The 27,550-nt window shown below is 43.8% G+C and overlaps 1 protein-coding gene across 1 annotated transcript in view; it reads left to right on the forward strand.

Annotated features, from left to right (window-relative positions):
- The window catches only part of USP14 (ubiquitin specific peptidase 14), a 38,443-nt gene extending 12,003 nt beyond the window's left edge, over positions 1-26,440 (forward strand). The window contains exons 3-16 of the mRNA XM_038766717.1: positions 692-724; positions 10,953-11,057; positions 12,101-12,204; positions 14,354-14,412; positions 17,636-17,766; positions 18,289-18,369; positions 19,848-19,930; positions 20,542-20,656; positions 20,985-21,050; positions 21,740-21,832; positions 23,670-23,798; positions 24,495-24,555; positions 25,405-25,512; positions 25,617-26,440. Of these exons, the coding sequence (XP_038622645.1) occupies positions 692-724; positions 10,953-11,057; positions 12,101-12,204; positions 14,354-14,412; positions 17,636-17,766; positions 18,289-18,369; positions 19,848-19,930; positions 20,542-20,656; positions 20,985-21,050; positions 21,740-21,832; positions 23,670-23,798; positions 24,495-24,555; positions 25,405-25,512; positions 25,617-25,768 (1,320 nt within the window). The 3' untranslated portion in view covers positions 25,769-26,440. The remainder of the gene's footprint in view (positions 1-691; positions 725-10,952; positions 11,058-12,100; positions 12,205-14,353; positions 14,413-17,635; positions 17,767-18,288; positions 18,370-19,847; positions 19,931-20,541; positions 20,657-20,984; positions 21,051-21,739; positions 21,833-23,669; positions 23,799-24,494; positions 24,556-25,404; positions 25,513-25,616) is intronic.
- Positions 26,441-27,550: the final 1,110 nt, after the last annotated feature.

Raw genomic sequence — 27,550 nt, forward strand, 5'->3', positions numbered from 1 at the left:
GATGCCGAGGGCCCCGGATGTATTTTTTTTTTGTTGGTTGGTTTGTTTTCTTTGTTAAATTTTATGGTACTCGTTGAGTGCTACTTTGCGCCAAGCATTTTACCAAGTACTGGGGTATATACAAGATAATCAAGTCTGACCCAGACCCTGTCCCATAAGGGGTTCGCAGACTTAACCCCCATGTAATGAATAAGGAAACTGAGGTACAGAGAAGCTAAGTGACTTATCCAAGGTCACACAGCAGACAAGTGGCCAAGCTGGGATTAGAACCAAGCCAGGTCTGTACTCCTTCCCCTAGGCCACACCGCTTTCCTAATGCTGAAGTGGGAAGGCGGCGGCCACGAGGAGTCGCATGGAAAGCCTGGTGGAGAGAGAAGTCGAGGCAGCACTCCGCAGGGCATACGGCCTTGCCAGCCACAGGGAGTTGGGAGCATGCTAGGAGCTGCGGGATCACCATGAGGAGGCCATGGCAGGTTCCTAGAGGATTTGCTCAGCTGTCTAGTAGAGAGAAAAGAGCTATTTGTCAGAGCAGAGTTTGAAAGCAGTTTAAGGAGCATAAAATTGAGTTTAGTGTAGAGTATAATTTGATTCAACTGCTGATGTTTAGTGCAATGCTGCACATAGAGTGGGTGCTTCAGTACTGCCAAATAAATCACTTAAAACAATCTGCTTTCTTTTCTATTTAAAACAGGATGAAGACTGGGGAAACCTCAAGATAAAGAGTGTAAGTACCTTGACTCTAGTTGTGCAAATGTAATTTTCTGATAGGCTTAAAGGGTGTCATGCTAACGTTGCTTCACTGGAGGTCGTGTTTCTGTTAAAATCAAACTTGTCAAGTTTTTTGAAAAGTCTAAGAAAATGTAATTGAAATGACTTATGCCTAGAACTGATTTTGTTAAAACTGCTCCACCTGAGTTGCCCATTAATCATCTCCTATTGGCTCTGCAAATTTAGAACAAAGTGTGACCTGATTTTAATTTGTATTTGAAAATGCAAAACTTCCAGAGAAATTTCCTTCACCTACATAATCAGTTCAGTAATATTTTTTGAGGTGATCTAAGAATAGGATCATGCCAGAATGTTATAGTAAATTCCCAACTGTCTGAGTGACTTATTCACTTGGCACTGTCCACATCCGATTGTTCAGTTCACATGCTTTTCCTTTTGTTGGTTGCCCTGCTTCAGGGCAGGCAAATCTGCAATCAGTCAGTGACATTTACTAAGTGCCTACTTTGCACGGCACCATGTACTGTAACAGAGACCAGAGATACATTTCCTGCCCTGGCAGGTGGAAGACACTAAGTATTTAGAAATGGTGGCAGCAGGAGGAAGAAAAACAGGACCAGTGGTAAGACCATGAAATCAATGAATAATTGCATAACATGCAGATCCATTTCCACTCAACTCTGTGTTGAGATATCCGTCTCTCGATAGAGGTAGTACAAAGACTGATGACGCACTAATCAGTTGGATTTATTGGGCACTTGCTGTGTGCCGAGATATTAACTAAGGCCTTGGGGGAGCACAGTGCAGCAGAGTTGGTAGACGTATTCCCTGCCCACAATGAGATGACAGTGCAAGGATTATCTTTGCTCACTTCCCTCTCCCCACCACATGTCCTGTAGAATCAACCATGCCACTTCCTCTTTGCCCTTATTTGGGGCATCAGAGTTGACTTTTTCCGCTTCTGGCATGTGGCTCCTTTGTGAAAAATGCACTTTGGTTATGTATGCATGCATGTCTTCACAAGAATTCAACAGAGTTCATCATGCTGGCTCTTGTCATTGCCTGCTTAACCTCTTACTTTATCAACCTCCTCGTGTTCTCCATGCCTCCAGTCCATACGTCACTCTGCTGCCTGGATTGTTTTTCTAAAATATTGTACTGCACCTGTCTCTCTACTCTTCAGAAGCCTCCAGTGACTTCCCATTCCTCTCCAGGTGAAACGGAAGCACTTAAGTGTTGGCTTTAAAGCAGTCAGCTCTCTCCTTTCTAATGTCCTCTCTTCTTCCCCTAGACCCCAGTTCATAATCTTCATTCGTCTCAAATTGATTCACTCACTGTGGTCTTTTCTCATTTCTTCTGCCACCTCCCTCGTGCCCTTCATCCTGCCTATAACTCCGTTCTCCTTCAGGTATAACAGACCACAAATCTCCCCATCTTCAAACCCTTCTGTGATCATATCTCTTCTCGATGGTTTATCCCAATTATTGTAAATCTTCCCACCTTGTTCATTCATTCATTCATTCAGTCGTTATTTATTGAGCGCTTGCTGTGTGCAGAGCACTGTACTAAGCGCTTGGGAAGTACAAGTTGGCAACAACTTGCTTCACATGAGTTACTTGGCATCACCTGAGCCTTTATCTTACAACATCCTTTGTGTTGTGCAGGGAGTGATAACGGGTCTTCTGCTAGACTGACAACTCCCTGAGGGTGGGGACTGTTTCCACCTGATTCCATTGTACTTTCCCGACTACTTAGTATAGTCTCTGCATACAGGCAGTAAATACTACTGGGTGATGTGTGGTCATTTAGTGTAGACTTTTTCATCCTGAGATTCCTTTTTCATGCCTCGTGAAATTTAAGTGTAGGATGTCCTGCTGTTCTGTTAGTTGTTAGAAGCAGTGAAGCCAAGTGGAAAACGTACAGGCCCGGGAGTCAGAGGACCTGGTTCTAATCCTGGCCGTGCCATTTGTCTGCCCTGTGACCTTGGGCAAGTCACTTCACTTCTCTATGCCTCAGTGACCTCATCTGGAAAATGAGGATTAAGATTGCGAGCCCCACCCATGTGGGACAGGGACTGTGTCCAACCTGATAACCTTGTATCTCCCTCAGCACTTAGTACAGTGCCTGGCACATAGTAAGCACTTAACAAACACCACAATTAATACTACTATTATTATTACATGCCTGCTGTAGGATTTTTAGACAAGTCACTTAACTTCTCTGTGCCTCAGTTTCCTCATCAATCAGTTGTATTTATTGAGCGCTTACTGTGTGCAGAATTTTGTACTAAGCACTTGGGAGAGTAGACTATAACAATATAACAGACATTCCCTGCCCACAGCAAGCTTACATTCTAGAGGGGGAGACCACCATTAAATTACGGATGAGATTGTGAGCTCGTTGTAGTCTGTTTATTGTTATATTGTATTCTCCCAAGTGCTTAGTACAGTGCTGTGCACACTGTAAGTACTCAATAAATACGATTGACTGAATGAATAAGTCCTGTGGGGCTGAGGGAGGCGTTAATAGAGAGCAAATCAAGGTGATGCAGAAGGGAGTGGGAGAAGAGGAAAGGAGGGCTGAGTCAGGGAAGGAGGAGATGTCCCTTCAATAAGGCTTTGAAGGTGGGGGGAATAATTTTGGGTCGGTATGAAGAGGGAGGGTGTTCCAGGCCAGAGGAAGGATGTGGACAAAGGTCGGCCGCAGGATAGATGAGATCAACGTACGGTGAGAAGGTTAGCATTAGAGGAGTGAAGTGTGTGTGGGCTGGACTGTAGTTGGTGAGCAGTGAGGTGAGGAAGGAGAGGGCAAGGTGATTGAGTGCTTTTAAAATCAATAGTAAGGAGTTTCCGTTTGATGCGGAGGTGGATGGGCAACCACTGGAAGTTCTTGAGTGGGGAAATATTAAATGAACGTTTTTGTAGAAAAATGATCCAGGCAGCTGGGTGAAGTGAAGTGGGAAGAGAATTAAGGCAAGGAAGCTGATACAGTAATCAAGGCCGGGTCAGATCCTCTTCTGTTAAATGGAGTGAAATACCTGTTCTCCCTTCCCTTCTCCCCTCCCCCACCTAGGACTGTGAGCCCCATGAGGAACAGGGACTGTGTCCAACCTGATTAACTTGTACCTACCCCAGTGCCTAATGTAGTGTTTGGCACATAGTAAGTGCTTGACAAATGCCATTATTATCACTGTTATTATTATCGTTATTTATCAAGCAAATGCATTTTAACTTTCAAAATTCCTCATTTTCCTCAGAAGTAGGACAGATCTTCTAGATCCCATTTGACTTTTTTATGATGTTTCTCAATCATTTACTATGTGTCAAAAACTGTTCTAAACGCTGACGTAAAGTTTAATTAGGTTGGGCACAGTTCTTGTCCCACGTGGGGCTCACAGTTTTAAGTAGGAGGGAGAATAGGAGAACTGAGGCACAGAGAAGTTGTGACTTACCCAAGGTCACAGAGCAAACAATTGGCAGAACTGGGATTAGAACCCATGTACTCTGACTCCCAAGCCCATGCTTGGCTGTGCTGCTTCTATTGTAAATTTAGTTAGAATTATTTTTAACATTACTAAAAATTACCTACTTTAGAGTTTGCGATTTGGAAAAAATAAACATACAGTGTAAAAATACCTTCAGAACACTTTCTAATGCACTTAGTTCTCCCATAATGTGGAGGTTACATTCTTGGTGAGATCTGTATTAAGAAAAACTGTGCACCTTGCCCAAGACTTTAGGTGTGGGCCACAAACCTTTTCCCATTGCTTTCTATCCAGTTAGATAGTAACATTGGAAGAACAACACCTAACTGAAAACAAAGCTTCTGGAATTGCTGATTTTATAATATGTTCATTTTCCTTGAGCGAAAGTTGGTTAAGGGCACCTATTAGGGTTTTTTATTTTACGCTTATCCTTTTACTTAAAATGATGATAGTGATAAAACTATGGCTTTGAGAGAGGCTCGATTGAACTTTTTCTTTAAGGAGCATGGGTGAAGAGTTCTTTTAAATAATCGAGCTGATGATTTGTTTATAGGGTTGTTGTTTTTAAAGTGACCTTAAAGCAATTGAGATTGGAATTCTTGGCGATATAATACTAAGTCTAACAGGCTAAGATATGTTCTATCATGTAGGGTCTAGAAAAAGTGCCTTCTTCCCCCCTGAGAATGGGCTATTTCCTGTTAGAAGAATGTCATCAGTCAACCTCAGGCAATTCTTGCAATAGAAATTAAAGGAGGACACTGAATTTGTAGAGTATTATGGGATTCAGTAGAAATATGTGAACTGAAGACATATGACTCTTCCTCCTGATGGGCGAGGGCCTGAAGCTTGCCGGTCAGTGCTGTGATTTCCACCTGGCCAGCGTAGAAAAGCAGCTCATTTTTCCCTGAGTTCTTCACGTGCCTTTACATGTGTAATGTACTTGTTTCCTGTCTGATCTTTGGTGGTTTGCTAGGGCTACGTGTAGTGGCTCACTCCATTGGGGTGACATTATCGCACAGTAGTGCTAGGGTCTGTGGGAATTCCACAGTTCCCACACTCCATCAAGAAGGTCGACATCTGTCTACAGTTCTGGTCTGGAGAGAAGCAACAGCTGCTGCTGCTGCACTCAGCTGGGGTCACATCCCATCTGGTTCTGTGCGAAGGCATAATTTTGAGCAGAGATACTTCTGATTGATACGATTTGGAATCTTAAAATACTGGGCCTTCCAGAAGCTATCCAAATGATTAAGTAGGGCAGGAATCTTTTTGGTTCCTGCAATTTTTTCTAAAAGCACCCATCAAGCATTTAGAATTTGCCCTTCTGTTCTAGAGAATTCTATAAGAAGCACATGGGAAGGTGCAACAGAAGCACATAACCCATACCCTACCTATAAGGCTCTTACAGCCTAAAAGGAGAGACCCACCGTACAGTATTTCTAAATTATGGAAGTAGAACAAATAGTGTAATGAAAAATTGAATGTACAGAAATGCAGAGGATGGTTATAATTAAATGCAAAAGTGCTACAGGAGACTCTTGTGTTGGGATGACTTAAAGCATTAGGAATTAATTGGGGAAGGCTTGTTGGAGGAACTGGGAATGTAGGAAGTATTTGAAGGTGGCAAGGACTGAGATCTGGCGGATTTGGAGGGGAGGGGGCAGTTAAGGCCCGAGAGAATGTGCCTGTCTATTTGTTTTGTTTTCTGGCTCCCCTTCTAGACTGTGAGCCCGTTGTTGGGTAGGGATTGTCTCTGTCTGTTGCCAAATTGTACTTTCCAAGCGCTTAGTACAGTGCCGTGCACACAGTAAGCGCTCAATAAATACGAATGAATGAATGAACGAGCAAGCTTCGGAGTCAGACAGTGCGAGGGTGGGGGTGTAGTTTGGAGGTGCGCTAGGGAGAAGCGAAAAGCCCTAGCTGGGGGGTGGTGGGTGAAGAAAGCTTATACATATATATATATCTATATATATCTATATATAGATATAAATCTCTGTGTGTGTGTGTGTGTGTGTATACACATGAGAGAGCTGAGAGAGCTGATGGAGAGCTTAAGCCTATGGCATGGAGTTTTTGTGTGAGGGGGGATGTGTAATCATTGGAGATCATCATCATCATCATCAATCGTATTGAGCGCTTACTATGTGCAGAGCACTGTACTAAGCGCTTGAGAAGTACAAATTGGCAACACATAGAGACAGTCCCTACCCAACAGTGGGCTCACAGTCTAAAAGGGGGAGACAGAGAACAAAACCAAACATACTAACAAAATAAAATAAATAGAATAGATATGTACAAGTGAAATAAATAAATAAATAGAGTAATAAATATGTACAAACGTATATACATATATACAGGTGCTGTGGGGAAGGGCGTGGAATGTTTCAGGAGTGTGGAGAATGGGCTGAAATGGGGAGAGGCTGCCAGGAGGGAGACCATTGAGGAGGTGGTTGCAGTGATCTAACCATGAAAGGAGGAGGGCTGAATGGGAACCAGATGGGATCCCTTTCCTAAGTGATCATGCACCACCCCCACAGATTCATGGCTGTAGGGTCAATTCTTCCATTTCTTACTTTGTGCCCCGGGTAGTGTGTAATGGAAGAATTAGGAAATATTCTTCTAACAATGTGTGCCGGCCTGAATATATCGGCTGATGTGGTTTGGTGCAGCCGCATGATTAGAGTGTTGCAGCATTAGTTTTTCTTAACATGGGATTCTGCAAAAACTCAAGTCCCAGGATAGAGAAGAAGTGATATGATTTTGCTTGTATGTGTTAAGCTAAACATCTTAGTATTTCCTCTGATTCCTGAAAAATAAAATCTGGAATCTTCCAAGAAACTCTTTTCTAGGTGTTAATGGATGAAGCAGTGATTGGATTGGAAAGTTTGTATAGAAGGGTTGTTTCATTTCAGACCTTTAGCTTTCCTTTGGAATAGTCAGTTCTTCCATATGATTGTATTTCTGTTCATTTTGAACAGCATTATCTACTACTTGTATTGTTGAATTAATTCCTAACTGCGTCCCAAGTATGACACATGGGAGAGTACAGTAGAGTTAAAAGACCAGATACTTGTTGCCCTCTTGACTGTAAGCGCGTTGTGGGCAAGGAATGTGTCTGTTATATTGTTGTGTTGTACTCTCCCAAGCGCTTAGTACAGTGCTCTGTAAACAGTAAGTGTTCAGTAAATATGATTGATTGCCCTCATAGATTTTAGAAACTGGAGGAGGGGTTACAGACAAAAATGATTTATAGATAGGAGGAAGAAGGCAAAGGGGATATACTTAAGGAATAGGGTATGTCAGACATGTACTTAAGTGCTATGGGAGGTTGTAAGTAACCGATTTTATGGTTTCCTAGTGCTTACTACGGTGCGCCACACATGCACTTGACAAATGCTACAACTCCTTGATGCAGAAGTGCTGACGTGGCAGTTGTAGGGGGATTGTTATCTCGGGAGATTAGAAATTAATCAGGGATGGCCTCCTGTAGGAGGTGTGTACTCAAAAGAGCTTTGAAGATGGGTAGAGTTGTAGTCTGTAATATTTGAAGGTGCGTGGTTGAGGAGAGATGTGAATGAGGCAAAGTACTCAGGTTAGGTCCAGCAGAGTGAAGACTGTGAGGGGGAGGTGGGAGGGCGGTGTAGTGGAAAAAGCAGGAGGGAGCCTGTTGACTGACTGCCTTAAAGCCGATGGTCAGGAGTTCCCGCTTGATGTGAAGAGAAATGGATATCTGTTGGAGGCTTTTGAGGGGTGGGGAAATATGCTGCCCATTATTAGAAAGCTGATCTGGGCAACATATGAAGTGGGGCCTGGAGAAGGGGAAGACTGGAGGCAAGTAAGCCGATGGAGTGAGCGAGTCAAGATATATGACAAGTGCTTGGATCAGTCAGTGAATGGTAGTTATTGTGCAGATCACTGCACTAAGTGCTTTGGGAGAGCGCATTGCCTAGTGGAGAGAGCATGGACCTGGGTTCTGTACCGGCTCTGTCACTTCCCTGCAAGTCATTTAACTTTTCTGTGCCTCAGTTACCTCATTTGCAAAATGGGGATTTAGTCCTCCCTCTGATTTAGACTGTGAGCCCAGTGTGGAACTGGGACTGTGTCCAGTCTAATTATCTCCTTTCTATGCCAGCATTTAGAACGGTGTATGGCACCTAGTAAGTACTGAACAAATACCATTGTAAAAAAAGAGTTGGTAGACAGTGCATGGCACCTAGTAAGTACTGAACAAATGCCATTTTAAAAAGAGTTGGTAGACCCGATCCCTGTAAGCTTATTGTGGCAGGGAATGTCTGCCAACTGTGTTTTCTTATATTTCCCCAAGTGCTTAGTACATTGCTCTGCTCATAGTAAGCGCTCAATAAATACCTTTTTAAATAATGATGATGATCCCTGCCTTCAGTTGCAGCTTGGTGGCAGTTTGGATGGAGGGGAAAGGGTGAATCCTAGAGATGGTTTGAATGAATATCAGCAGGATTTGACAGCAGACTGAATAATGAGGGTGAACGAGAGGAATAATGGGATAAGGCCAACTTTGTGAACCTCATATGGGGAAGATGGTACTGTTAGGAAAGTTAGGTGCAGAAGTGGATTTTGGAGGTAAGCAGTTCAGTTTTGGACATCCCGTTGAAAGCCACAGAAATGGATGAACTCCCCCCTTGGAGTGAGTGTAGGTTGAGAGTAGGTGACCTGGAACTGATCCTCAAAGGGATAGCCACAGTCACAGAGTGGGGAGTGGGAATGGGAGATCACAGTGGTCACTATTGCTCCTCATGATTCTAGAGAAAAATGAAGGTATTATCGTACCACAAAGGTGCCTGGGGAGTCTGCATAGCTGTAGCAACCCAGTATAAGTGTTAGTTGAAGCCATGGGAGGGGATGAGCTCCCAAAGGGAGTGAGGATAAAGTGAGAAGAGAAGGGGACCCAGTATTGAGTCTTGAGGCACACACGTATTTAGTAGGTGGGAGGGCAGAGGAAGAGCTGGCCTAAGAAGGAGCACCAGAAAAATGAGGAGAATGAGGGGACAAATATCAACAAAACGAAGGCTATATTGTCTTTCTAGGGAAAGAGAGTGGTCTGTAGTGTTGAAAGCAGTCAAGAAGGTTTTATTATGGCATTTGTTAAAGTGCTTACTATGTACCCGGCCAGTGTTCTAAGAGCTGGGGTAGATATTAGGTAATCGGGTCACAGTCCCTGTCCCACGTGGGGCTCAAGTAAGCAGCGTGGCTTAGTGGAAAGAGCACTGGCTTGGGAGTTAGAGGTGGTGGGTTCTAATCTAGGCTCCTCCACTTATCAGCTGGGTGACCTTGAGCAAGCCACTTAACTTCTCTGTGCCTGTTACCTCAACTGTAAAATGGGTATTGAGACTGAGCCCCACGTGGGACAACCTGATTACCTTGTATCTACCTTAGTGCGTAGAACAGTGCTTGGCACATAATAAGCGCTTAGCAAAGGCCATAATAATGATTATTATTATTAATTCCCATTTTACAAATGAGGTAACTGAGGCACAGAGAAGTTAAGTGACTTGCCCAGGGTCACACAGCAAACAAGTGGCGGGGCCAGGACTAGAGCCCAGGTCCTTTTTAAAGCCCTAGATTTGGTAAGCAGGAACTCATTAGTGAGCTTGGAGAGAGCTATCTGGGGGAATAAAGGGGAAGAGAACAGTATTGTATAGGGTCAAGAAGGGAGAAGTAGGGTGGTCTAGTGGATAGAGCCTGGGAATGAGAAGGACCTTGGTTCTAATCCCGGCTCCACCATTTGTCTGCTGTGTGTACTTGGCACAGAGAAGTGAAGCGACTTGCCCAAGGTCACACAGCAGATAAGTGGCGGAGCTGGGATTAGAACCCATGACCTTCTGACTCCCAGGCTCGTTCTCTGTCCACTGCACCATGGTGCCCCAGTAGAGTGAACAGATTTTGTAAACAGGTGGGAAATCTCAAATGATGGCTGGGAAGGATAATAGGAAGGATTTTTGGAAAGGAGGGAGTTGGAGAGGTGAAGGGAGGGCTTTGGGGAGCCCACCCCTGATGTTTTCGAATCATGGGATGTTTTTCCAACAACTTGTGTCTGGATAGAACGTGATGCACCGTTGGGAGAAAGAACGGTGCCTGTACGTACTATGTTCATCTAGGTGTCTGAGTTCCCTTTACCGTGGGTTGCTTCAAACTCGTGACCCCTGTGTAAACATAGAACTGACTAGAATTAGTATTTCAGTATAAGGGGAGAGTTTCTGCGTTGATTTGAATGCTAGATTTCTTGTATTTCTTCCGGTGAATTGAAATGGAAGCCGAGTCTAGATTTAGCAATCGATGTAGTTTTTCATAATGTTTAGAAGTAATTAACTGTGTTTAATGCACTAGTGTTATAGCTTTCAATAGGGGGCAATTAGCTTTAATGTATTTCAATCGATAATGCTTCTATCAGGTTAAAATTCAGCCCTCAGCAGGAGGATTTTTATCCTGTGATCGTGAGTTCACCTAACCATTACCATGAAATGATGATGAAATAAACTGTAATATTAAAGAATCAATAGTTGACTCCTTTAACAACAGATGGCCCCGAGGGGCCGTGACGGGCAGAAAAGAAAGTACAGGTGGGCACCACACAAACCTCTGTTACTATAATCAGTCCTGTTGCATATTTCTCAATCCTGAAGTTTAAGGACAGGAATCACCTCCATCAGCAACAAAGTGCTGATTCTCACTGTTTCCATCTAGGTAATCATTTTTGTTTCTCAAACAGGGAATGACTCTTCTGATGATGGGTTCAGCCGATGCTCTTCCTGAGGAGCCCGTGGCTAGGACTGTCTTCGTAGAAGACATGACAGAAGAACAGCTAGCCTCCGCTGTAAGGAATCTATCGGACTTCTTCCTCTAGTCGCATCACTGTTTTCAGCAAATGTTTATGGACACGTGCTTGAATATTGCTTATTAAAATGACTTGTAGTTTGGATTTCAAGAGTCAATAGGAGGTGTAATTCAGTAGTCAGTGGTCTGTTCATGTGTAAGCAACCGGTCATAGGATTTGTTCCTTTGTGAAGGTGAGAGACCATGCCTAGGGGAACTTCCCTCCCTTATCACTCTCTTGATATTGATAGCTGTGCTAAAAGTAATCCTGAAACCGTAGTAGTCAGTTTCGGAACTTGTGCAGTTTTAACTCCTTGGGAACTCACAATAGTTGAAGTATTTATTGAGCACCCCCTCGGTGCAGAGCACGGTACCAAGAATTCACTGAAATTAGGCATTTCAAGGAATATGTCTAACATGGGGGTCGTCCACGAGTGGCTCTGGAGCTGTATTTGGCTCTTGGAGCTGAAAGTGGCTCTTGAACAGGGCATGGGTAAAGGGGCGCCCTTCCCAAACACCCCGCAATGTGTGTTGCCAGGGCTGCACAAAGTCCTGCAGCTGTAATCTAACTAAAGCCTGTAAGTGGGGATTGAGTCCTCCTCCCTCTGATTTAGACTATGAGCCCAGTGTGGGACTGGGACGGTGTCCAATCTGATTATCTCCTTTCTATGCCAGCATTTAGAACGGTGTATGGCACCTAGTAAGTACTGAACAAATGCCATTGTAAAAAAAGAGGTGGTAGACAGTGCGTGGCACCTAGTAAGTACTGAACAAATGCCATTTTAAAAAAAGAGAGATGGTAGACCCGATCCGTGTAAGCTTATTGTGATATTGTGCAAATCTTTTAGCCAAGCCAACTCAAGACCTTGCTTAAAAAAGAGTGCCTTAGGTAAATACCATGTTAGCCTTGATTTCTTGTGCGCCCGGTGCTCATTTATGGGGAGAGTTGTACAGTGGTACGTTTTGGGTTTATAGGGAAACCAGCCTGCCAAATCCTGAAACTGTGACCTTTCAAAATATGATTTTTTTCCTTTTTCTTGGTAGATGGAACTTCCTTGTGGACTGACCAACCTTGGTAACACTTGTTATATGAATGCTACAGTTCAGTGTATCCGCTCCGTACCGGAACTCAAAGAGGCCCTTAAGAGGTATGGCTGAAGGTTGACAGGCATTAAGGACAGATAGTTATTTTGCAGGCTAGGGAGGTGGCTTTCACTGGACTTCAAGAGTCTTTCTGAAGGAGTAAAACCAAACTGATTCTGTATTTCCGGAGTTTTGGATCTGTTAGAGAAATGCTTACTTTCTTATAGGAATGAGAAGTAAGGGAGGCTTAGACATTTCTTATTCTTCTAACATAAAATAAAAGTTTGACCAAAACCTAGATTCCAATTCTGAAACTACATTTAACAGTGTCCTGACTACTACTTAAGTTTTTCAGTCCTAGTGAGCCAATATACCAAATGTGTTTGAATTTAATCCTTCGGTGAGAAGTGTCTGGGCATCACTAATAACAGACGGTAGTTGTCTGAATGGAGAAGTACAATTTTTAAAGAGCTTTTCCTGTTGAAAATTCTTGTTTTGCCACAAATCCACCTTAAGATGCACTTTAGATTCATTCATTCATTCAGTCATATTTATTGAGCGCTTACTGTGTGCAGATCACTGTACTAAGCGCTTGGGAAGAACAAGTTGGCAACATATAGAGACGTTCCCTACCCAGCAGCGGGCTCACAGTCTAGAAGGGGGAGACAGAAAACAAAACAAAACATACTAACAAAATAAAATAAATAGAATAGTAAATATGTACACATAAAATAAAGGGTAATAAATATGTACAAACATATATACTGGTGCTGTGGGGAGGGGAAGGAGGTAAGGGGGGGAGGGGGAGGGGGGAAGAGAAAAGGGGGCTCAGTCTGGGACGGCCTCCTGGAGGAGGTGAGCTCTCAGTAGGGCTTTGAAGGGAGGAAGAGAGGTAGCTTGGCGGATGCGCGGAGGGAGGGCATTCCAGGCCAGGGGGAGGACGTGGGCAGGGGGTCGATGGCGGGACAGGCGAGAACGAGGTACGGTGAGGAGATTAGCGGCGGAGGAGCGGAGGGTGCGGGCTGGGCTGTAGAAGGAGAGAAGGGAGGTGAGGTAGGAGCAGGTGAGGTGATGGAGAACCTTGAAGCCAAGAGTGAGGAGTTTTTGCCTGATGCGTAGGTTGATTGGTAGCCACTGGAGGTTTTTGAGGAGGGGAGTAACATGCCCAGAGCGTTTCTGCCAAAAATGATCCGGGCAGCAGCGTGAAGTATAGATTGAAGTGGGGAGAGACAGGAGGATGGGAGATCAGAGTGGAGGCTGATGCAGTAATCCAGTCGGGATAGGATGGGAGATTGAACCAGCAGGGTAGTGGTTTGGATGGAGAGGAAAGGGTGGATCTTGGCGATGTTGCAGAGGTGAGACCGGCAGGTTTTGGTGACGGATTGGATGGTGAGGGGTGAACGAGAGAGAGGAGTTGAGGATGATACCAAGGTTGCGGGCTTGTAAGACGGGAAGGATGGTAGTGCCATCCTTTAGATGTTTAGATGTTTGCATCCTTCAAATGAGAAGAATATTTTAATTTTTGTCCCACTAGTCCTACCTCCAAGTGTAGCATAGACATCTGATTGACATTTCAGAACAGATCATTTTAAGTTACAACAACAAAATTTCTAAACTTTGGAAGGTGGACCGTTCCTTTCCCTTCCTAGGGCCTGGGCCGTAATTTCCCAGAGAGGGCTGCTGAGGGAGCAGGATATCCTGAGAGGCTCTATCAGGCTTGCTCGGATGTAGGGGCCCAGTTGGTCTTCCCCAGGATCAGACAGACAGGCCACTGGTCAAAAAACAAGGTGGCTTTTGGGAGAACACTACCACCCTGTGGGATTAGACTCCTGAGCCTGTCTGGAGGTGGGAAATTTCATCCTGGTGCAAAACTTCCCTTTCTTCACTAGTCCAACTGAGCACTTGAGAAAAAAACAACCCACACACCACGTCCAGCAAAACATAATAGCTTCAACACCCTTTCCCCCCTACCATTAGCTGGCTAACAAACCCAATAGTATTAACACTGATTATGGCACATATGGATTCTGAGAATTCTGTTTCTGTTAAACGTATTTAATTTAGTACTTAGTACTTAATTTCATTTAGCACAGAATAAATTTTCAGTAACCAAATTAAAAAGAATCATGTTCGCCACCCTCTTACTTTTTGTTAAAGAACATTATTAAAACATTACTTTTTGCAAGTGTACTGACTTGGAATTGTTTTCCTTAGGTATGCTGGTGCTTTAAGAGCTTCTGGTGAAATGGCTTCCGCGCAATATATTACTGCAGGTAAGTGTTTCAAATACAATGCTTAATGGGAATATCCCAAAGAAGTATTTTTGCTTAAAATTGATTTTCAAACTTCAGATTCGTTTGTTGGCACAACTCTACCTAAGACATTGAGTCCAACCCTATTTGCTTGTCTCCACCCAGCTCTTAGCACAGAGCAAGCACGTAGCACGTACAGCATTTAAATGGTCTTACCTCAGGTATTTAGAAAGATCCCCCCCCTTTCATGCTTAAAATCTGTAGGTCTCTTCTTTATCTGTAGAGCAATGCCAGTGGAACATCTGAGATTATGTCAACTTCATTGAGGAGGCCAGAATGGAAGGAGAAGGGTGTTCCCCCTCAAATCTGCCAGACCACTTCTCACCCCTTCTTCAGGTTATCCCAAAGAGGCATTCCCTGACCCATCATCCACCTTCTTGGTCATGCCACTATCTCCGCCACATAGCATTGTTCAATTATTCAGTTTAGGAAGGCCATTTCTATCTTTTAGACTGGCTATTTCTTGGTGTTCGTTCATTATGTTTTTATGTCTGACTCAGGAGAGGTGAGAACCCTCTTGGCCAAACATGATGTCAAGTGATTAACAGTGTTAAGTGAGTTGTTTGGTGTACATGCAGACCCCTGCTGTATCGTGCCTTTCCAGCCACCTCTTTTTGGTATATGAAAGGGTACTCCCTCACTCTGTACCCATTCGTCTCTGATTCCTTGCGTAGACCTGTTGTGGAGAGGGCACACAATTATTCTGTTTCTTGAACACAAGCTACCATGGTTTCCGAGTGAAAACCGCAATGACTGGTGTAGCAGCTGCGGGCAGAAGGGAACAGACCGAATGAGGGCAGAGCAGGTCCTGCTGCTAAGAGGGCAGCCTACTCTAAGGCCCGAGGCTGCGTCCCTACCCAGACCAACCATCTCCTAAGGTGTGCTTTTGGTGGAGCCTTGGTGAGAAAGTGTGGATGACTTGGTGCTAACCATCACTACTAATGAAAAACGCTTGAAGCCTAAGTCTTCCTCATGGTGGGCTCTCTCATACGTACCTGCCCTCAAACCATTTTTGCATGAGTAAGGAGAATACGAGTAAGAAGTATTGGTTGCTCGACTGCTGCATCCTAGATGTCTGAGCAGCCAAGTTTAGGATTGCACTGCTCCTTAATGGCAAAGGGACTAGAAAAGGTGCCCCTAAAAATTGTCTGCCTCACCCAAACCCAGCTCTCCCATAAGCCATAACTGGTGAGCTGAGTATTTGCAGAGCCACAAAAAACAAGAAAAAAGATGCGTTGTGAAGTAGCCATTGTATCACAGGATGTCGGAATGTTGCATGATGATGAAAGAAGTCATCGGCCTGAAAGAAGAACAGCTTTAATAGTACAGGAGCTGGCTAACTATGGATTGGGTAGTGCAGCACTAAGGGAAAATAGACTCCTGGGTGAACGGGTGCTCGCAAAAATAGGTGCTTTCTGGATACATCTTTGTGGAAAGGCTTTCCCTTTTTAAGGCTTTACCTTATCAAGGGTACCTTAAAAAGGGAGTTGGATTTGTAATTGGACAGTCACTGATGTTAGGCCTCTCCAGTCGGCCCAGGAGTGTGATTGGTGAAGTGCTTGCAACCTTCCCTGAAACCAAAGCCCTTTCCTACTATCACAAGCACTTCTGCCCTCATGATGACGTACGTTGATGAAGAAAAAGACTCTCCAGAGACTGACAGTCTCGTTGAAAGAGTACCAGTGTTAGAAAAATTGGTGATTTCAATGGGGAAGTGATGCCCCTTGAGGGAGGAAAGATAGGCTGCAGGGGATTGGCAAACTCAACAGCAAGGGCTGACTTTGTCATTAAATAATTTCTGAATACTATCTTGCAATCAGAAACCACATCTTCCACAACATCCTGGCTGTCTTCACCATCTAAATAGGAGCATCATGTTGATTACATTGTAGTGCAGCAAAGGGATCTCAAGGATGTTCAGATCACAGCAACCAGGAAGCAGAGTGTTGGGTAGACAGTGTCTGATATGTGAAGAGATGTGAAAAATGGAAAAGCACCTTATCCAATAGGATACCTGCAAGCACAGAGGAGACCTCCTGCTTAAACAATTACATGAGTGCTTCCTGATTATAGGAAGCATTGAGGAAGTGCCTCAGAGTCTCAGGGACAGAATCATCACCATCTTCAAGAAGAAAGATGGAGGATCATATTGCAGCAGTTAAAGGCCTCTTGTTATTCTCCTTTGCCGGCAAGGTTATTCCTCGTTTGGTCCCTGATTAATAAGAATAATAATAGTAATAATAGTATTTCCAAAGTGCTTACTATTTGTCAGGCACTGTACTAAGTGCTGGGGTGGATACAAGCAAATTGAGTTGGACACAGTTCCTGTCTCATGTGGGGCTCATAGTCTTAATTTCCATTTTACAGGTGAGGTAACTGATGCCCAGAGAAGTTAAGTGATTTGCCTAAGGTCTCACAGCAGACAAGTGTGGAACCGGGATTAGAGCCTAGGTCCTTCTGACACCCAAGCCCTTGCACTAATATCACTGGCCAAATGTTCCTGGTTACCATATGCCTTCAGACCAGAACTTGGCACAGGATCTTTTCTGTGCCTTAGGGTAGACTCAAGGCTTTCGCACCCTTTTCAGAGAATTTATGAAAGCATTTGAAATATGACTCATCTTGAAATATGTTACCCTTTACAATTATCCATTGAGAAGCAGTTTTGCCTAGTGGAAAGAGCACAGACCTGAAGACAGAGGACCTAGGTTCTTAAACCCTGCTCTGCCAGTTTCCTGCTGTGTGACCTTGGGCAAGTCACTTCTCTGTGCTTTAGTTTCCTTTTCGGTAAGATGTTCTCCCACCTATTTAGACTGTGAGCCTCATGTGAGACAGGGGCTGTGTCCAGCTTGGTTAACTTGTACCTTACCCCAATGATTAGAAGAGTGTTTGGAACATAATAAGTACTTAACAAATACCATAATCATCATGGGTATTCACACTCAACTTTTAGAAATATCAGATAGTGTGGTCAGAGAAATTTGCCCTAGTGTATATTGCATCTCTGATTTAAAGGATTTGTTTAGTAGCAGTCGGTCAGTACATGTCAGTTGTGAAAGCATCACTTGAGCTAAATGGAAAACCTGAACCCTGTTACCATGTAATTCCCAGTTTGTGTCAGTAGGTCTTTGATTTTTGGCTCTGGCTTGCGGTTATTTATAGAAAGATTTGCTTTGTCTTTAAGCTCTTAGAGATTTGTTTGATTCCATGGATAAAAGTTCCTCCAGCATCCCTCCGATTATTCTTCTGCAGTTTTTACACATGGCCTTTCCTCAGTTTGCCGAGAAGGGTGATCAAGGACAGTATCTTCAACAGGTAATCAATGCCAAAATCCTAAAGCTATGAGAAAATATGGGCTATCCATAATACCTTAAGGGGTTAGTATTTGTTGTATGAGGTTGGAATTTCTTTTCTAAGTATCAAACATTTAAAATAATTCAAAAGCTTTTGACTTTTCCTGGAGGTCCAGTATTTGACCAGTAATCTCTCCCTGTTGTAAGAAATGCCATTTCAGTACTGCTTAATGTGTTTTAGTGTCTATCATTTTTCAGTGTGGACATATAGATTTTTCTGAAGTGAGCACACAGAATTATTACTATGTAGGTATACTACCGACTTAGTAATAGTAATGATAACTCCGTTGTTTTATACTTTTCCAAGTGCCTTGCACCCAGTAAGCAAATTGGTAAACATTCCCTGAGTGTGAGCCCGCTATTGGGTAGGGACCATCTCTATATGTTACCAATTTGTACTTCCCAAGCGCTTAGTACAGTGCTCTGCACACAGTAAGCGCTCAATAAATACGATTGAATGAATGAATGAATGTTTTAATTCCAGGATGCCAATGAATGTTGGGTCCAGGTGATGAGAGTACTGCAACAAAAACTGGAAGCTTTAGAAGGTGACTCTGATATGGAGGTAATTGAAACTAATTTATTTTAAGGCCTATCTCTGTTGTATAAAAAAATGCTATCAATAGATTAGTTTGTTAAAGAGTCTGAGTAGCTGCCTGGTCTAGTGGAAAGGGCAAGGATCTGGGTTCTAATCCTAGCCCTGCCACCTGCCTCTGTGTAACTTTGGGCAAGTCATAATTTCTCTGTGCCTATTTCCCCATCTGTGAAGTAAGGGATTAAATTTTTCATCTCCCTCACTCTTAGACTGTGATGCCTGTATGAAACAGGGGTTGTGTTTGACCAGATTACCTTGTATTTATCCTAGCGCTGAGTGCACCAGAAAATCCTTAACAAATACCACAGTTACTATTATTAATTATTAGATTTTGGTCACTTCAGGCCAAGAGGCTCTCTCTGACAGGGGCACCAAAGGGTGGTGGTTGCCTTTCTTGACATCACACTTTCCTTCTACTGACCCATTATGAACTCCTCACATATTATTTGCTGGTCTTTCTGGCCTGTGCACATTTCATGTGGTAATGAATTCCTTTTGTTTACCACCTGCTGAGAAGTATTTTCTTCTATTCATTTTGTGCATACTGTCTTCACATTCCATAGGGTGCCTCTTCTTGACAGTGTGGGATACGGGGAGCAAAGTTTTGTGTGCAGCTTTTCCACAACCTCCGTCTTTGTCATCTGAAGAGTCCTAACCCTGTCAATCCATCCTCCAGCCGAAATTATTCCCCTTATTATCCTGGGGCCATTTTTGTACTCTGACCAGCTCTGTGACCAGAACTGCCCAGGGTATAGCCCAAGTAGGAAGGACAATGGTTTTATGTCTTAACAGCCCTGTGCCTTTTGTTTCCTCCCCCTTTCTTGATAATGCCCAGCATTGTGTTGGTCCATCTCACACTTGGGACCAATGCTCGGATCTTTTTTCAAATAGTTTTTTCGGTGAATTGCTTTGAAAAGGTAGACACCCTCGATTCCTCAGACTTAGACCTGTGTGTTTGTTTCACTATTTTAAACCTGAGCGATTAGTAGATAATTTCACAGCTAAACCGCATAGACAGATACATTCAAGATTAAGTGAACTTGTTTTTCTGCCTGAATGCAGTCTCATAAATCAGCATCCTTGGCACCGAGCCAATCTCAATTCCATAAATGTTCCATTTTGGACCTCAAAGAGTTCACACTTCTGTCAGTGCTACATTTATTTAAAGCTAAAATTATTTGCTGTCAATGTAATTTTTACTTCTTTACATCCGCATTGCATACAATTGGTTATGAACATACAAGGGATGATTTTTGAGAGTTCCAGGGGTTAGGTTTACTAGGTTTAATCAAAATTGTTTTTTTGTCAGGTAGGGCTATCCGGAATGAGAGCTACCCTTGTAAGAAATCTAGACTTTATTGCTGTTCTTGCTTGGATAAAAATCAGTTTCATTATTGTGTATTTAAATGTAAATATAGTGTTTTAAAATATACATAACTTCTTTGCAGACAGATTCTGGAACAACAGCAGCAGCACCTCCTAAAAAGAAGAGTTTGATTGATCAGTTCTTCAGTGTTGAATTTGAAACAACGTATCCTTAATGAAGATTGTCTTGATTTATCCAGGGAATAGTCCCCCTTTAGATGAGGGAAGATGGAAACAGGTGGATGTACTCACCCAAGGAAAAACTGAAGAGCAGATATTGGAGACCTTTAGAAAGAGGGCATTCCCCTAGAGTAACACCATTTAGTGTGCCTGCCTGCAAAATATGCATGTTCCATTAGATCACAAGGGTCCTGCCTTCTGAATAGCAGAGGGGCACTACCAAGATTAGAACTGATAGAAGCATGTGGTTGAGGGGATCCTGAAACTTGGATTCCCCAAAGTGGTCCTTGTGTAGGGTACATGAGCAGTCAAGCTTCCTGGAAGCAGGACTTTTCTAGGTCCTCTGCACTAGTGTGGAACTGTTTTAGGACCTGAGGAAGGTGAGAAATCCAAATGGAAGTGGAAGGCAGTGAGGGAAATAGGACATTAAATTACGGAGATTCAGAAATATTTTGTTAAATAAGGCAGCAGCCAATGCAGTTGCCATCCCATTAATCTGATACCTGACTAGAAGCAGTTCCTATTCCCTCCCATGTAGGAACTTAAATCTACATCCATAACCGAGTGATAGCAGGTGCCTTGACTTGTTTGATAAAGCATGAAATGTACAGAAGCCGAAGAAGAAGAAGCCACTAAAGGAAAGGAAAATCAACTTCAACTCAGCTGCTTCATCAATCAAGAAGTCAAATATCTTTTTACAGGACTTAAACTGGTGAGTACAGTTTTTAATCTCTTAAGGGCCTGGGGCCTTGAGTAATCTCCGAGGCAAAAGTAGGTTGTTTTTCCAGCTACATTTCAATGGGAACACATAGAGGCTGCCCTTTTCTCTTCTTGTTTTGTAAAAATTTTCAAGAAACTCTATCATTTCTTTCCCATAAAGTGGTGGCTTACTGGAAGAGATAAATAGGTGATAGCAGATTTTAGATAGAGATTTGTTTGGGGGGAGGAGGAACAGAAGGAGAAAGTCGTTACTGCCCGTCAATTTTCAAGAAAGCATTTTATATGGAACAGATTTTTTACTCCTCTTGTTTATCATATAGCGACTCCAGGAAGAAATCACCAAACAGTCTCCAACATTGCAAAGAAATGCTCTGTACATCAAATCGGTAAGTATAGTATCCTTTTCATTTCCCATTCATTTATTGAGGCTGGGGGTTTTGTACAGTTGGGCTACTACTACTACTAATAATGATGGTATTTGTTAAGCGCTTACTATATGTCAACCACTGTTCTAAGCACTGGGGTAGATACAAGGTCATCCGGTTGTCGCACGTGGGGCTCACAGTCTTAATCCCCATTTTACAGATGAGGTAACTGAGGCAGAGAAGTTAAGTGACTTGTCCAAAGTCACACAGCAGACAAGTGGCAGAGTCAGATCAGAACCTATGACCTCTGACTCCCAAGCCTCTTTCCACTAAGCCACGCTTCTTCCCCAGTCAGGAACTTTTCTTTCTTAGTATCAAAGAGTTGAAAAATGAAAACGTAATTCAGTGCTCGAAATGTTGGCAGCGTGGCCTGGTGGAAAGAGCATGGGACCGGGAGTCAGGATAGCTAGGTTCTGATCCCAGCACTGCCATTAGTCTACTGTGTTGCCTTAGTTTCCACATCTGTCAGGTGTGGGTAAGGACGCCTGCTTTCCCGTCTTCTTGGATAATGAGCCAAGTGTGGGACAGGTATGGTTCTGAACTGATTTTGGTGAATCTTCCCAGAGGCTTAGCAAAGTGCTTGGCACATAGTAAGCACTAAACAGAAACTGTAATTATCGTTTCTATTTCTCCCAATATACTTTTCTCAGTCAAAGATCAGCCGGCTGCCTGCTTACCTGACTATTCAGATGGTTCGATTTTTTTACAAAGAAAAGGAATCTGTCAATGCCAAAGTTCTTAAGGTAATGATCCTAGTGATTGAATCTTGATAAATTGAATGTTTACATTCTTGCGCTGGTAATCACATTTTTCTCTCCAGTATTTGAAATTTCCAGTGATTGTATTTCAAAACTACGTCTTGGGCTGGAGAAACCCCAGGGCAGAATAACAGGTCTTCCTCATTGCTAAGGTGTGGCATTTTCAGGAAATGACAAGGAAAGGAAATCCTATCTAAATGGGACTACACTAGGGAAGTACTGCCTTGAGTCCTGGCAGGAAAATTTCTGAGTGCAATTTTGGTCATTTAACCCTACTTCTATAGTGAATCCTAATCCTCCTCGACCTCTCATCTGCCTTCGACACTGTGGATCATCCCCTTCTCCTCAATATGCTATCCAACCTTGGCTTCGCAGACTCCATCCTCTCCTGGTTCTCCTCTTATCTCTCCGGCCGTTCATTCTCAGTCTCCTTTGCGGGCTCCTCCTCCCCCTCCTATCCCTTTACTGTAGGGGTTCCTCAAGGGTCAGTTCTTGGTCCCCTTCTGTTCTCTATCTACACTCACTCCCTTGGTGAACTCATTCGCTCCCATGGCTTCAACTATCATCTCTACGCAGATGACACCCAAATCTACATCTCTGCCCCTGCTCTCTCTCCCTCCCTCCAGGCTCGTATCTCTTCCTGCCTTCAGGACATCTCCATCTGGATGTCTGCCTGCCGCCTAAAACTCAATATGTCCAAGACTAAACTCCTCATCTTCCCTCCCAAACCCTGCCCTCTCCCTGACTTTCCCATCACTGTAGACAGCACTACCATCCTTCCTGTCTCACAAGCCCGCAACCTTGGTGTCATCCTCGACTCCGCTCTCTCATTCACTCCACACATCCGTCACCAAAACCTGCCGGTCTCACCTCCGCAACATCGCCAAGATCCACCCTTTCCTCTCCATCCAAACCGCGACCTTGCTGGTTCAATCTGTCATCCTGTCCCGACTGGATTACTGCATCATCCTCCTCTCTGATCTTCCATCCTCCTGTCTTCCCCACTTCAGTCTATACTTCACTCTGCTGCCCAGATTATCTTTGTATAGAAACGCTCTGGGCATGTCACTTCCCTCCTCAAAAATCTGCAGTGGCTGCCTATAAACCTTAATCTAGCAAAAATTCCTCACTCGGCTTCAGGGCTCTCCGTCACCTCGCCCCCTCCTACCTCACCATCCTTCTCTCCTTCTACAGCGCAGCCCACACCCTCCACTCCTCTGCCGCTAACCTACTCACTGTGCCTCAGTCTCGCCTGTCCCGCCGTTGACCCCTGGCCCACGTCCTTCCCCTGACTTGGAATGCCTTCCCTCCACACATCTGCCAAGCTAGCTCTCTTCCTCCCTTCAAAGCCCTACTGAGAGCTCACCTCCTCCAGGAGGCCTTCCCAGACTGAACTCCCTTTTTCCTCTCCTCCTCCCCATCCCCCTCCACCCTACCTCCTTCCCCTCCCCACAGGACTTGTATATATTTGTACAGACTTATTACTCTATTTATTTTACTTGTACATATTTGCTATTCTTTATTTTGTTAATGATGTGCATATAGCTCTAATTCTATTTGTTCTGACGATTTTAACACCTGTCTACATGTTTTGTTTTGTTGCCTGTCTCCCCCTTCTAGACTGTGAGCCCGTTGTTGGGTAGGGACTGTCTCTATATGTCGCCGACTTGTACTTCCCAAGAGCTTAGTACTGTGCTCTGCACCCAGTAAGCGCTCAATAAATACGATTGAATGAATGAATGAATGGTCAGTGTTCCTTACTGTTCTGTGATTCTCCATTCCCTTTCTCAGTATAATAACCCTTTCCCTGTTCTATACTTAGGATGTTAAATTTCCTCTCATGTTGGATGTTTATGAGCTCTGTACCCCAGAACTTCAAGAAAAAATGGTCTCCTTTCGATCAAAATTCAAGGATCTAGAAGACAAGAAAGTAAATCAGCAGCCAAAGAAAGTAGGTGGAATACGAATTTCTGTATCTGTATCTGTGATGCTTGCCCTTAAGTAATATACAGTCTGGGGAAACAGACAGACACAAATTTACAAACAGTGCGGGGAGGGAGAAAGCGCAGAGATGAAGCCAACAGTAACAAGAATATGTAAGACTGAACTAGATGAATGAATAAATAATTAGATATGCATGATCACAAAATGATGAGGATGGGGATATAGACCAAAGTATTATAGGTGGCTGCCTGGTTGATGCCAGACCTGGGGTGTTGGGAATTGGGAAGGGCTTCCTGGGGGAGGTGGGAGAAGGTGAAGAAAAATATAATGTAGACTGGGCAAATGGAAAGCCTAGAGACAGGGGAGGCTATTGAGGAAGCTTACGGGTTAATCCAGTTGAGTTGATGCAAGTTTAATTAGAATTAGAGAGTGGCCGTGTGGGTATAGAGGAAGTGGTAGATTGCTTTTGTCTACTATATGGAAAACATGAGTAAAGGGCCAAGGTGTCTGAGGGTTTGGAGAAAGGTCAGAGCTACCTGTAACAGGGCATCACAAGCCTCATGTTCCTTGGCATGCCCTGTTACAGGTAGCCCTGACCTTTCTCCAAATATTGTGGAATACAATTACTTGTTAATGGGAAAGGTTGAGGCTATTCTCCAAGTATTCCTAGGAAAATATTTCAAAAGCATCTTTCGCTTCACAGACAAACAACGGTAGCGGTGCCCAGAAAGAAGTTAAATATGAGCCCTTTTCTTTTCCTGATGGTAAGTGACTTTTTCAGTCCTCTGGAAGGGTTGGCAAGCTCTGAATTTGAAATTAGGAATATGTTCTGGGCCGTTCAGCTGCACCCTCTAGACTGTAACCTTGTTTTGGGCAGCGAATGTGTGTTACGTGCTCTGCATACGGTAAGCACTCAATAAATATGATTGAATGAATGACTGCCACCCCATACGAGTAAGCTTCAAGTATCTTTCTAAAATGCTCAACTTCATAATTACCATTTTGTCATGCTCCCTAACCTCTGATAATATAGGAGTTTGGTTTTGTTTGCTTCTCCTATTGAGAACGCCAGGCGAGCCTCAGTCCGCAAAGGACCAGCGCCAAAGATTTGATCAAAGCAGTAATGGGTGGCAGAGTGCTAGTTGTGTTCCTGCTGGACCCGAGTGCAACAGTCAACTAAGTGGTCAGGGTTGCATCCCATTGTAAGGGTCCCCATGGGGCTAGGGTCTGATCACACCCGAGTGCCAGCGCTGCTCTGTAGTGCTGTAATGCAGCAGGAGGAGGCCTTGGCGGTCTGGGCCATCCATATTTGCCAGCTATTTTTCTTGCTGGGCCTGTCTGCCTCGTAGAGTGCCCTAGGTGGTTTTTTAGTTGGAAACCTTCCCCACCGATGGCAAAGTCCTTCAGGGGGGCACCAGGACTAGAGCCCAGGGATGCCGGGGATTCCAGCGTCTGGAGTTTTTTATGCTCTTTTCTCCCTAGACCAACAGGAAGTATCCAGTCAACCTGGACTGGCTGAACAAGAAGGTTGTGGTAGTTTCTCACCAGTGACTATTTACTCTGAACAGTTTTCAGGATGGGCTAAAATGGACACGCCTCTCTCTTTTTCCTAGATATTGGTTCCAATAATTGTGGATACTACGACTTGCAAGCGGTGCTGACGCATCAGGGAAGGTCTAGTTCCTCAGGCCATTATGTATCATGGGTGAAAAGGAAACAAGGTGATGGAATCGTTCGTTTTTGCATTTTCTGATTAGCCTCGGTCGGCCGTTCTAAGTTGTTTCTCGACGTTTTTTGATTTTCATATCTCTCTCCTGTTTCGTAGAAGAATGGATTAAGTTTGATGATGACAAAGTCAGCATCGTTACCCCTGATGACATTTTGCGATTATCCGGTGGTGGAGACTGGCATATAGCTTACGTTCTACTCTACGGGCCCCGCAAAGTTGAGATCATTGAAGAGGAAGCGGAACAATAATCTACATTTGGGCTATTTCTGACTAGGTGTGAAATAAATGTTCGTTGATCATTTCTTAATCAGAGCTTTAGAAGATGATAATCAGGTTGTCTTATGCCCTAAATATGTAGTTTGGTACCCTCCCATGGAGCAAAGAGGGTGGAAAGTAGACTCAAAAGCAAATTCATGTGTCAACCAGCTTAAAAAACAAACAAACAAAAAAACAAGTACCCCAGAAAAGAAAAGGTTATCTTTTGGAATGTTCTACCTCTACAGAAAGGTAGTAGAGGTTAAGAGAACATTTTAAAAGGGCTTATTTCCTGCATTAAAAAAAATTCTGAACTGAAATGCCTTCTCCCCTACCACTTTTATGATGGTGTTGATTTCTTTCCTTCTGTCCCCACCACTAAGAAGGTTCAGCAATTGAATATTTATTGCACACCTAATACTTCATCATTTGTTGTTCTTGCATGCCACCCTTCAATAGCTGCCCATCCTTTGCCTTATCTAACAATTTGAACAGGAAGGTGGGGGCAATGAAACCCTCGTCATGTAACTCAGTGCTGCTGCTCATAGCCCATGGAAACATGGCTCCAATCAAGTGTTTGTCCAGCCTGACCTATTCGCTGACTTGGTCTGTTCTGTTGCTGGCATTTCATGACTTCAGAATAAATCGTGATCAATGAGAGAAAATTTGCTTATTCATTTCTTATGTCTCCCTCTCTAGTTAATCTTGCTGGGGTTGGTAGTCATCTGCCTTTGTGCAACAAGCGTTGGCCTTGTTTTGTTGGCTATGGTTGGTTTGGACAAGTGGAGCGAGACCAACTCTTCTTCCCAAAGCCCAGTATCAGCTGGCAACTGATGGGGCTTTCCCGTAGCAGTCTTTTGATCAGTGTTGGCCATAGCGTCTGGATGTAGGGCGGGGTTAGTTTTGCTGTGCACCCTGCTATCTTTCTGAAGCTGTATCTGTTTGGGTCATGGCTGAAGAGTAGTGTTTGTTTCCAGAGAAGCGTGGGTAATTTTGGAGGGTTTTAAAAAACCCTTCCTAGAGGCTCCTTGCCATTGACCATTGTCTTCTACATCTCTAACTAATGGGGTCCTGGCTCTAACAAGCCCTCTGCAAAGTGCTGAAAGGGCTACTTGCCTGGAACTTCACTTTAGGAATTTCCAGGTAATAAGACCTCTCTCTTGGACTGAGAGATTAATTCACTCATTCAGTTGTATTTATTGGGTGCTTAATGTGTGCAGAGTACTGTACTAAGCGCTTAGGAAGTGCAAGTTGGCAACATATACAGACAGTCCTTCCCCAACAGTGGGCTCACAGTCTAGAAGGGGGAAACAAACAACAAAACAAGTAGACAGGTGTCAATACCATCAGAATAAATAGAATTATAGCTATATACACATCATTAATAAAATAAATAGAATAGTAAATATGTATAAGTCAAATAAAATAGAGCAATAAATCTGTACAAACATAAGTACAGGTGCTATGGGGAGGGGAAGGAGGTAGAGCGGGGGGATGGGGAGGAGGAGAGGAAAAAGGGGGCTCAGTCTGGGAAGGCCTCTTGGAGGAGGTGAGCTCTCAGTAGGGTTTGAAGGGGGGAAGAATGCTAGCTTGGCACAGCTAAGCTTGGAGGGAGGGCATTCCAGGCCAGGGGAAGGGCGTGGGCCGGGGGTCGACGGCGGGACAGGCAAGAGCGAGGTACAGTGAGGAGGTTAGCGGCAGAGGAGTGGAGGGTGCGGGTTGGGATGTAGAAGGAGAGAAGGGAGGTGAGGTAGGAGGGGGCAAGGTGATGGAGA

The sequence above is a fragment of the Tachyglossus aculeatus genome, chromosome 25, assembly GCF_015852505.1.
Source record: "Tachyglossus aculeatus isolate mTacAcu1 chromosome 25, mTacAcu1.pri, whole genome shotgun sequence".
In the NCBI taxonomy this organism is placed as follows: Eukaryota; Metazoa; Chordata; class Mammalia; order Monotremata; family Tachyglossidae; genus Tachyglossus; species Tachyglossus aculeatus.